We start from the raw sequence: 10759 nt of genomic DNA on the forward strand, positions 1-10759 counted from the left end.
ACAAGTGTAAAAATTCAAAAACGTTCATCAACTTGACAAAACAAAAATTCACGTTCTTGCCTTGAAATGGTGAAAATTCAAACTTTTCTGGATAGTAAACATATTCCCTACTTTGGATTTGATTTCCAGAAATAATGGTCAAGTCTATAAGTCAGTAGGCTAGCTACTTTAAATCCTATTTTCAGATCTAACAGAGTGTTTTATTAATATTATTATAATTATTACCATCATCAGATGTTAGATCTGTACATTCCTTAATTTGCATCAACTGTCCTAAAACAATTATTTAATTTAGAAATAAAAAGGCTAGAAACATCCTAATTACGATCCGAACGCCACCTATAAAAGTCATTTTATTATTTACATGGTTACTACTATAATCTGATTAAGTAAAAAAAAGTAAATAAATGAAATATTGTATATTCATTTGAGGACACTATACGCTTGCAAACAACATACCTGATATAGCAGTAAGATTATCAGACGTAGTTGTACAAGCATATAAATACAGATCCAACAGTCAGAATCTTACGATTGTGAATCAAAATTTAGCATAATGTTTTAACGTTTGGTAAGTGAATTGACAATAGGGTGGTACATAATAAAATAAGGTTTATAATTAAATAAGCTGAGTTTTTATTTAATTAGGGTACATAAAATATGTAGTATAAAAAAATGTATAAAAAAATATCTATAACTTAACAATTACTACATGAACATAATGTATAAAGGAAAGAAAAAAATAGGAAGAAAAAGAAAGGCATGCATAAATAATACTTAAAGTAACCGTATATTAATTACATTTTCTGAAATTTTCCAAGGTACAAGAAAGTGGCATTACAAATCTTAGCAAATAAATATCCATTTTTTATAATTCATTAATGCATTTAATTTAATCTTAAAATTGATAATGCTTAGGTGCACAATTAGATTTTAAGCTAAAATTCAATTTAATATCACCAAATAAATTAACCACTTGTGATATGAGTTTTATATTAAGAATTTCATTGAACTTACCCCAGTGCAATACGATAATTTATTGACATTATGAACAAACTATATTATATTAACAATCTAAATTAATTATCGATTTAAAAAAATTTTAAAAAAAGCAATACATAGAATAATTTATACTTAATTCTGTCAGTCAAATTTGTCTTATCACAAAAAAGTAGTCATTACGTAACTATAGGTACACCAAATAGCCATGTGCATTTTTTTCTTTTTAATATCACTTATAAGCGTTTAAAGTTAAAGTAGAGAGCAATTTTTGTTAACGTAAAATTCTATTAAACTGCTGTCATTTCCATCACATCATATTTTCCTCTTTCTGCACAAACAAGAGGATAAAATATGGAAGTGTAGTAAATCAAAGCAGAGCCTACAATGACAAGCATTATTAACGATATAATACCCCATGCTGAAAGAAATCTCCCTCCTGGTTTGGTTTTTGGTAAACTACCTGAAAAAAATATAGTAATTTTTTAAAGATCAAAATAATATAAACTAAATTATTGATTATCGACAATTGTTCTGCCAAGCTTTCCCTGGATGCACAGAATTATTTCCGAGATAAAGTTTCAGAAATAGCAGGAAAGGGTAAAACGGCTGAATTTATCCTGACAAAAATTCCAGGCACACATCTTTCAAACTGAACTCTACACATAAAAATTATTGAAAACAGCTGGAACACTGAAAAATACCTAGTTTGGGTTTTGGCAGATTCATGGGGGTGCTTAATATTCCACCATCGTCCCCCAACACATTCATGTTAATAAATACAGTCACTCTCAATATATATGCCCTAAAGGGAACACAAAACAAGATATCATTTCAGTCGTATTTATGTCAGTACTAAATTATGGATTATAAATCACTGACAGTCGTCAATAATTTCTTTCCCTGGGTTTTCTTTTTATCCCAGGTTAACAGTTATAAAACAGGCCTATTTCCTGCATAAATTGAATACTTGCCGCCGTACTCTAGCACAATTAGTGGGTGGCATTCTTACACACTCTCTGAAACCAAGGAATGGTTTAGTTAAGTAGGTCACATCGAGGAACCTTTCTCTCATGCTGGACGCACATGGGCTTTGACCCAAAAGTAAGCCGCACAGCCTATTCTTAATTAATAAGTAAATTGAATTTGTACATCAAATCTGGTTTTAAGGGTCACTGCATTAACAGGCATCCCTGGAACACGTCTGCTGAAGCTCCCCCCCCCCAAGCTTTAGTTGCTTCTTGTTATGTGAGTGGGCTACTGAAGCCTGACCCTGCATTAGCGTATGAATGTGGCAATAGGGCAAAGAAATGTAGTGGTGGTCGATACAGAAGGACTTCCAAGGCAATAGTGGGGTCGATCTCATTGCCCCAGTGATGCTAATATGTGCTAGTCTATCAGCAGGATATTAAACTGCCCTTAGGTGTAAAGTCTTTGTCCACCGAACGCTATCATGGGTCTAACTACCACTCTGTATAGCCATAGAGACATATTTGAGTATTGTCCCCAACTTTTCCCACAGAGGTGGGATTTTTGTTCTCTGTGTTATTTTATTTAGCAGTTGATTCTACGAAAGTCTTTGGTCAATGGTCACTTCCAGATATTTAACCTTGTTAGAAAAAGGAATTACTTCATTTAGCACAAGGGGCTTAATCCTCCTAGTGCCTTTTTTTTTTTTTTTTTTGCTAAGGAGAATTACAATGGTATTGTTACGGGTGACTGACAACTCTTCCTTCTTCTTATATTGAGAGCATTTGAACATTTTCTGTAATGACGTGGCACAGCGTCGATTCACGACTACCGCCAGATTAACTGCATATCCCAGGGAGTGAAAGCTTTTATCAGATAGCAGTTGAGCTTACAATACATATTCTTCACTAGATGGCTCACGCAACAGAACCAGGATTCTGACTGGACTCCTGACAGAGTACTGCCGCCTAGAAAGGCACATGCACTGGATAGGAGTAAAGACAGAAGAAACACTGTGCAGATACTGCCAGGAAGAAGAGACTGCAGAACACGTTCTCTATTTTTGTGAGGGTCTATGTAGGTGTAGATTCTTGCAATTAGGAGAAGAAAAGCCGCAAACAAGATTCTACACTAAGAAGCCGCTGGATTAACAACCTGAGGCCAGTGAGTAATAAAAATATAGAGCATAAAAGATCTACTACTAAGTGCAGAACACATTGTGGCCACCCCTTTTATCCTTATCCCTAGATGACTCATGTGACTTAAATTAGAGCCTGGAATAACTTTTGATTCAAGATTGAGACTTATAAATCCACACATATTTTTAAAAAAATTACCACCGTTCTGAAGTTTTCCATTAACAGGCTCTCCCAAGAATCCTTTTGCTCCCTGAGACTTAGCGGATTTCCCTCCTCCAGATGAGGACTTTGCGTATCCGCCGCCACTTGACCTGGCACCGCCTCCGCCACCACATTCAACAGATAGCACGTACAAACCTGCATTACAAAGACATAACAACATTCTATGCGTTCTCGTGCATTGTAAAAGTAAAAAACTTACAGAAAAACAAGATTAACACTGTTCTAGTCGAAAACATAGCGCTTGGTTATTAAATCACTACTAACTTTATATTTCATTGAGTTTAAGATCCTTATTAAAACCATTACTCCATATTACTCTAAAGAATAGTTTAAAATCCAGGTTTTTACTGTCACGAATCAACAAGTATCCATAAACAGTTAATTATTGAATGCTTTAAGCAGAATATGACAGAGGGCGCTAATATTTGTATTTTGATGATTCGATAGTGAAAGTCGAAAAAGTAAATTCATACTAATGTCGATTATTTAATCTTATTTTAGTATATCGCTGGGTGATTCTGTAATCTGAACTTGTGATTTTGTGAAGTATTTACTATTTATAGTATAGCAAGCACGTATGTACGTAGTTTTCTGAAATTTTGCTCATTGTACTTTTATATTGTCTTGAAAATTTAAGTTTCAAATCCGCTTTTTTATATTTGTAAGTTTATAGATTTGTCATCATTTAAATCACTAGATTAATAAAACACCGGTGAAAGATGAGGAGCCCTGAACGTTTCGCAGTATTATTCCTCTTCGCGCTGTCCACCCTGCCAGTATTTTCCCTAGGAAATAAATATTCGAAAAAATCCAACGATGAATTCTCCAATAAAGAAGCGTACAAGAAAGAATACAAGAAGGATTTTGACAAACGTGAATACAAACAGAAAGATTACGACATGAAGAAGAAAGAATATGACGGAAGAAAGCGTGAAAACGACGCCGGGCATAACGAAAATAAATTCTACAACGACCATTCCCAGTTCGTAGATCAGAACGCAGACCTGAGGAAGATCGACAAACCGTTCAGGATGGCCAAACTCAATTTGCTGTGGACAAAAGCTCAATCGGTAAAGATTAAAGGGTTAACTATCCAGAAGTTTTGTCTTGGAAGAATAAACACAAATAAATTTCATCTAATGGTTGTGTAATCTAGATGTAGGCTGGTTGCACGCTTTTGGTTTTCTGTTGCATTGTTTTCAAATGAGCCGACGCTAGCCAAAAAATCACAGTTGGCTGCTTATTGGGTGAAGCGACTGTCACTTATAAAAATTGAGATGAACAAACACATATTTGTGACAGTTGACAACACCCATAACACAAAAATTTGTTAATAATCATATAGTCAGCGGAACCGGACATAGCTTCCTCCAGATGGACGTCTATTCTTTCCTTCTGTAAACCCTCGTAGGATTTTGTATATTTCCGACAGTGAAGCATTATGTGTTTAAAGTCCTCCTTTACTCCACAGGTCTCACTATTGGAGTGTTGTTTCCTGTCAATCTTATGAAGGTACAGAGCACAGATGGTTAGTTTTTAATCGATGCATGATAATTTTTTTATGTCCATTTTATTTTCACAAGAGGAAAACGGGTCATATAACCCACTCTCTTATATAACGATGTATGTACAATTTGCCATTCTATTTGGTTTTTGTTTCTAACATTTGGAAAAGGTTTGTACAGGGAATCTTTATGTTTCTGGTGTTGCAAAACTGTGTAGCATATTTAGCCAGTGTGTCAGCTTTCTCATTACTGCATAGACCCATGTGACCTTTAATCCACACGAAAGAAACTATCTTATAATATATAAATTATAGTCAATTCGAATCCTGATCACGACACTGACGTTTTCATCTCAACTAAGACCTTACATAAAAGAATAATTAATTGAAATAATTAATAAGGCCAAATATGACCACTAAACATAAATGGGTTTATTAAAATATTTGATTTTCAGTCTTATTATTAGACAAAATATTTATCTTAATTTGACAAATATTTGTGAATGTTTTACAATTAGCCATTGATAAATTTGGAATTTAACAGGATCTAGATGTAAAAATTTGACAAACTGCGCCCTTTGAGACGAATTCTATTGGCATTTTGTAACTACCGCACATCAGTGAGTCTTGATTCATCAATGAATTTGATTATTAAGCCTTCTATGGTTATCCCACATCCCAAAGCATTTCTCCCTGTGGAGAAGCGTAGCACCATAGTCCATTAGTAGGCGCATTGGGGTTTCTTCTAGTTGTTGTCATGATGCCTCATCACTATAAAATCCTATATCACCACAATATCCTTGGCACTTTAAATTGATGCTTTCCAACATTTAAATGATTAACTGATCAATTTTACTGCAATTGTATTTTTAAATCACAGTAATATAAAATTGCAGCGTGCACCAGCATAATCCTATTACATAAGAACTGCTTTTACATTTTTAAATATCTATTTAAACTTGCTATTTAAATACCAAACTGTAACATTTATATCCATTTTTATATTGTTTTAATTTTAATTTACATTAATTTGTTTTTATATTTCAAGAGATTGACCGAGCCAAAGCTAAAATCCATTTTTTCCGAATTGAAGATCCAAGATAAAGAAGAGCTTGCTTTAAAAAAATTGAAACATGAAGGAAATGATAAGGAAGGGCTTCTTGAAGCTGAACTGCGCCAAAAATTATTAAGTCAGCAATTCTTGTAAATTTGGAATTTTTGTGTTGTCCATAGATGTTAAGATAATTTTACTGAAAATTGTTTTCTGTAGCTATCATGAAAAATTATGGTTTGACCGAACATGTCACTGAAATCCAAGATAAATCTAAACATAAGCAAGATGGAGGGAGCTATACAGTTATCGAACTTTTCACTGATAAAAAACTAAACAAATTGTGGCAACAAGCCGAACATTCAGGGTTTACAGGTGAAATTCATTTCTATGGTTATTTCTTATTTTGAATTAGTTAGCCCATTGAGAACAGTGAGCGTGATATTGCACTCTAGTCTTTTTACTTTTAGGCTGAAGTTCAAAGAAGAAATGTGTTGCTAAAATAGTAAACAGCATTATCTTTTTCAAATTACTTTCTCTCACTAGTGCTAAAAATAATAATTTAAACAGCATACTGCTTCTATGAGCTTCATTCTATATCACGCTGTCAGTAACTGACTTGGCAAACGAACACTTTCCGACCTGATTGGGTTAGAAACATTTTGACAAATGTAGTTTAGGCTGTAGCTTTATCTTACTTAATTATCTGGTCTGTTAATTAAAAAAGAGAAAATGGTGAAATGCTGAAACATCTGACAAGCAAAACTAGTTTGAATTTGCAGATTAGGAATTGCCAAGTTACAGTAAAGTTGCAACTGTAAAAATATTCTTAACAACTCATAAAGCAACATATAATATCATAATGCATAATGATATAAAAACTTTTCTTTTAAAACTTTAGCTGAAGAGTTGCAGATGTTAAAAGAGGAGTTTACCCACCATCAGCAAAAAGTTGATCAGTACAATCAAATTTTAAACCAAGTTGGAGATGCTTCCAAAAATAATGCAATCAGTAAGCACCCAACTTATTTAAATAGCCATCTTATAAAAGTTCATCAATAAAATAAAAATTGAACTTTTCAGATTCAGTGGATGAAAAACATGATCGGTTTAATGAATTAGACCAGCTAGAAAATGATGATCCAGTTGTACATCAATATCTTAATAAAGTCAATGAACTAAGGTATTTTGTTTGTTACTTGAAGTTTTATTTATTTATTTTTAAGTTTTGTTTATTGTTTTTAAAGGGAAAAACATAAGGAATTAAGGGAAGATTACGATAGGATCTATAGAATGGCAATGGGAGGTCCAAAAAGCCAGGAGTTCACAGAACCCCGAATACAAGGTCTTTGGAGAATGGCGTTGACATCCAATTTCAAGCCAGACGAATTGGAATCCCTCAGAGTAAGACATTATTCTAAATTGGCTACATTCTTCTTGATATAATTTATCTGTGCATGTTTGTTGTAAATTAAAAATTTTGCTCTAGAGTGAACTATTCCATTATGAAAGGCGGTTGATGAAGCTTCGTAGACTCCATGTTGAAGCCGCGATGGAAGATGAGCAAAGAAAAAATAGTGGGATTGATAAAATTGAGGGATTAGATTTCACCAGTGATCTCATTAAGAAACAAACAAGAAAAGTTGCCAAAATGCACTTAGACATTGAGTCAAAAATAATGGAGAGACACACTGAATTATAATTATTTGTAAAGTAAAGCAAATTTGTACAAAATATATTTTTAATTTAATAAATTTGTCAACTCAGTTAACAAGGAATTTTCACCTATAAAAAATATATATATATATGTTAATAATCAACATTCTAAAAAAATTAAATATTAGGTTAGATGTATACTTTGTTTCTTTCGATTATATCATGCATTTTTATTTCTTTTATGGTACTGGCATATTCATCAAGAATGTTTTGATATTCTTTTACACCAAGGAGTCCTTCATACAATTGTAAAATTCCTGTCGATTTTTCTATTTCACATGAAACATCATTTATTTCTTCAACCAAATTCCTTTTCAAAGCTTCGAATTTTTCTGGTGAGCAGCTGTCGTAAATTTTTGCAGTTATCTCTTTGTTCAAATCACTACACACAAACAAAAAATGTATAATTAACTGTTGTACTAATTGAATAATTACAGTACCTTGCTGACTGCAAAATGACGTTTTTCTTGTCTGCAAGGATGTCACAAATTTTGTCTATCGTTTGGTAAGAAACATTAGTCTTGAGATTCACAGATAAGTCTTGTTTTTGCAATAACCAGTTGAGGAAAGCATGCATCCTTTTTGTCTTCTCCTCTATCGTTTGACATTGTGACAAAATAGTCGACCTGTCTGTTTTATGTATTGGGCCTGGAAAAAAAAAAAAAAAATCAAATTATCCAATCCAACTGGATTCCATTAGTTTAGTTTTAAAGGATTTACAAGACATGGCGTTACTAATATTAAATTGCATTGGATTCGAAGCTACAGTTGTAAAGGAATGGGGTGATGTAGACACACAAGTTTGAGGTTTTTGATTTGTGCATTCGAAGGTATGCAAAGCATTGTATGCAGCAGAGTAGATGATTGAGAGAGGAAGTTGAAGGAAGACTTTACTTCATCATTGTGGCCAGGCTAACCATCTTCAAGTTAAAGCATCATCATTAGACTTTCGTTTTCAGTACATATCCTTTTGTCAAAATGTAACTCCAAATATGTCAACTGTTGTATAAATGAAATGCAATTTGCAGAAACTTTAGATCTGCTTCCATTAGAAGAAAAACAGCAGCTGAAGATGATCAATTATGGGGACTATGCATGATAAATTTTAAGTACTGGTTTTAACGGTTCAAAAGTGGTGATTTCAACACAGAGGATAAGGAACATGAAGGAAGGTCGGAAACATTTGAAAATCTAGAATTGGCGGGATCATTGAATGAAAGCTCACGACAAACAGAAGAATTAGAAGAATCTTTGGGAATGACTCAAAAAGCAATTTCATTATGCCCAAAACCCATGGAATACTTGAACAAAGGTAGAGGGAGTGGAGCAGGAATCTACATACCAAATGGAATAGTTGAAAACCAAGGAAATTGGGTGCCATATGAATTAAAGCCAAGAGATTTGGAAATATTTTTCACTTGCGAACATCTGCTCCAAAGGCAAAAAAGGCTTTTTGCATCAAATCGTAACTGGTATGAAAGATACATTCCGACAATCCAAAGCCTAAGAAATTGCAGCCAAGCCAAGCATCAAAATCAAGCGATGAAGCTGACGCTGTGTATTTAATGGGATCAACTGTAGTATATTATGAGTTGGTAAAAATGAATGAAACCATCACAGGAGTACGCTACCAGTTGATACAGTTGAGCTGAGCATTAAAGAAGAAACGGAATAAGCAGACGGTGATTTTGCAGGCAATGCTCGATCACATGTTGCTTTTTCAATCAAAAACTACTTGGAAACACTCAAATGAGATATCCGACGACAATTTGTTTCGATCAATGGCTCATGTCCTATCTGAGCAGCACTTCCACTCACGAGGAATGCAAAAAAACAGGCCGATTCTTTCATTGCCTTTAAAGACCAGTCGTTTTTTCAATATAGAATTTGTACGCTGCCAGAAAGAAGAGGGGAAAATAGGGGCTATCGACGGACAATACTTTGAATAATTTGTTACCATTTTTGCACAAACAATCCTTTAAAACTTACTTCTACCCTCAATACCTAATGTGCTAAAAACGACAAAAAGAAGAGGTCACACCTTCTATACCTTTATATTATTACTAAACAGAAAACCTTACCAAAAGATCGTTTGAGGTCTACTACCCAGTTGATCATTTGTCCAACCTCTTCCTCTACAATTTTCTCTAAATTTGGGAAGTCTTTGACATCAACGTTTTCAGATCCTTCTTTGGAATCCACCAGGACCGATCTTATTTGGTCACATTCTTCATACCGAGTGTCCAAAATGAACGTTTCGTATTTTTCATTAAAAATCTTATTGTCCAGACACCTTTGCAAGGAGTGAAGAATGAGCTCTTTTTGAATCACCTTCTGATGCAGCTCAACCAATTTATCAGCCATGACAGCCAAGAAAAATATATTAAAAACGACTTAACTTTCAAAGAAAGAAGGAACATTCAAAACATTCAAATTCAAGTTTTTTGAGAAATGATAAAACCTCCGTAATCTGGTTGCCGGAGACTCATTCGGCAAAAATGTTGTTTAGATAAAACCTCCGTGTACGTAAATAAGTAAATCCCGGCAAAATACCGTTAGAACTATAGACGTAGTTCCCAGCCTCGTTGATAGTCATGACAGTTGACAAGTAGTTCATTTTCAATAATTGTTTTTGAACACTTGTTAAAGTCGTAGAGTAATCTATTTTTCTTCGAGTAAAAAATTAAATTAGATCTTGTCTAAAAAAGAAGTTGTTATTTGTAGCAGATTTAAAAAAAAAATTATCTTGATTGACATATTACAGACATCTATTTAAACTTAACCCTAATTCAAGTCCAAAATAATGGTGCTTTTTAACTAAAACTAAGCCAAAATGAACTTTTGAAATAATTTCCTGTAACTAATGACTTCCAAATTTAAAAAAAAAATCTTTTACACGAACTCGAATCTTTTTCATTGAAAAATTTACCATAATTTAAAGAACTAGTTAGTATTTGCTGTAAGAATTATTTAAATTGAATCTTGTCTAAAAAAAGAAGTTTGTTACTTTGTAGCAGCTAAAGAAACAATTATCTCGATTGACATATTACAGAGACAACTATTTAAACTTAACTTTAAGTACCAAAATAATGTTTTTTAACTAAAACTAAGACAAAATCAGAAAAACAAATAAACTTTTAAAATAATTTACTGTAATTG

The 10759-nt window shown here is 33.3% G+C and overlaps 3 protein-coding genes across 5 annotated transcripts; 1 reads left to right on the forward strand and 2 right to left on the reverse strand.

Moving 5' to 3' along the window:
* Positions 1-769: 769 nt before the first annotated feature.
* LOC106660987 lies at positions 770-3730 on the reverse strand. The gene is made up of 3 exons (XM_014384081.2): positions 3529-3730; positions 3306-3464; positions 770-1462 (listed from the first exon to the last, which is right to left on the reverse strand). Exons 1-3 carry the CDS (start codon positions 3563-3565, stop codon positions 1290-1292), a joined length of 369 nt encoding a protein of 122 aa, XP_014239567.1. The 5' UTR covers positions 3566-3730; the 3' UTR covers positions 770-1289.
* An 83-nt stretch (positions 3731-3813) lies between these two features.
* LOC106660869 (alpha-2-macroglobulin receptor-associated protein) lies at positions 3814-7651 on the forward strand. Of its 3 annotated transcripts, none has more exons than XM_014383882.2 (8): positions 3814-3908; positions 3996-4399; positions 5882-6023; positions 6104-6259; positions 6786-6896; positions 6968-7067; positions 7132-7288; positions 7374-7634. In XM_014383882.2, the coding sequence occupies exons 2-8, from the start codon at positions 4049-4051 to the stop codon at positions 7584-7586; spliced, it is 1230 nt and encodes a 409-aa protein (XP_014239368.1). In that variant the 5' UTR covers positions 3814-3908; positions 3996-4048; the 3' UTR covers positions 7587-7634. The 3 variants fall into 3 exon arrangements, with proteins under 3 accessions (XP_014239368.1, XP_014239369.1, XP_014239371.1); XM_014383883.2 differs by having other exon boundaries at positions 3815-3908; positions 4027-4399; XM_014383885.2 differs by lacking the exon at positions 3814-3908 and having other exon boundaries at positions 3912-4399; positions 7374-7651.
* Positions 7608-10158, reverse strand: LOC106660870. The gene is made up of 4 exons (XM_014383886.2): positions 9682-10158; positions 8041-8248; positions 7742-7982; positions 7608-7669 (listed from the first exon to the last, which is right to left on the reverse strand). Exons 1-4 carry the CDS (start codon positions 9962-9964, stop codon positions 7652-7654), a joined length of 750 nt encoding a protein of 249 aa, XP_014239372.1. The 5' UTR covers positions 9965-10158; the 3' UTR covers positions 7608-7651.
* Between the last annotated feature and the right edge of the window lie 601 nt (positions 10159-10759).

Source organism: Cimex lectularius, unplaced genomic scaffold (genome assembly GCF_000648675.2).
Source record: "Cimex lectularius strain Harlan isolate CLEC.00 unplaced genomic scaffold, Clec_2.1 scaffold24, whole genome shotgun sequence".
In the NCBI taxonomy this organism is placed as follows: Eukaryota; Metazoa; Arthropoda; class Insecta; order Hemiptera; family Cimicidae; genus Cimex; species Cimex lectularius.

Coding starts and splice junctions, on each gene's coding strand:
- LOC106660987 (XM_014384081.2), bottom strand. CDS start 3,565: ATGTTTTCGACTAGAACAGTGTTAATCTTGTTTTTCT. Junction 3,465..3,528: donor AGTGTTAATCTTGTTTTTCT/GTAAGTTTTTTA, acceptor TTTGTAATGCAG/GTTTGTACGTGCTATCTGTT. Junction 1,463..3,305: donor TGGAAAACTTCAGAACGGTG/GTAATTTTTTTA, acceptor TATTTTTTTCAG/GTAGTTTACCAAAAACCAAA.
- LOC106660869 (XM_014383882.2), top strand. CDS start 4,049: ATGAGGAGCCCTGAACGTTTCGCAGTATTATTCCTCTTCGCGCTGTCC. Junction 6,260..6,785: donor CGAACATTCAGGGTTTACAG/GTGAAATTCATT, acceptor TTAAAACTTTAG/CTGAAGAGTTGCAGATGTTA. Junction 7,289..7,373: donor ACGAATTGGAATCCCTCAGA/GTAAGACATTAT, acceptor ATTTTGCTCTAG/AGTGAACTATTCCATTATGA.
- LOC106660870 (XM_014383886.2), bottom strand. CDS start 9,964: ATGGCTGATAAATTGGTTGAGCTGCATCAGAAGGTGATTCAAAAAGAG. Junction 8,249..9,681: donor AGACCTCAAACGATCTTTTG/GTAAGGTTTTCT, acceptor TTTTTTTTCCAG/GCCCAATACATAAAACAGAC. Junction 7,983..8,040: donor GTCATTTTGCAGTCAGCAAG/GTACTGTAATTA, acceptor GTTTGTGTGTAG/TGATTTGAACAAAGAGATAA.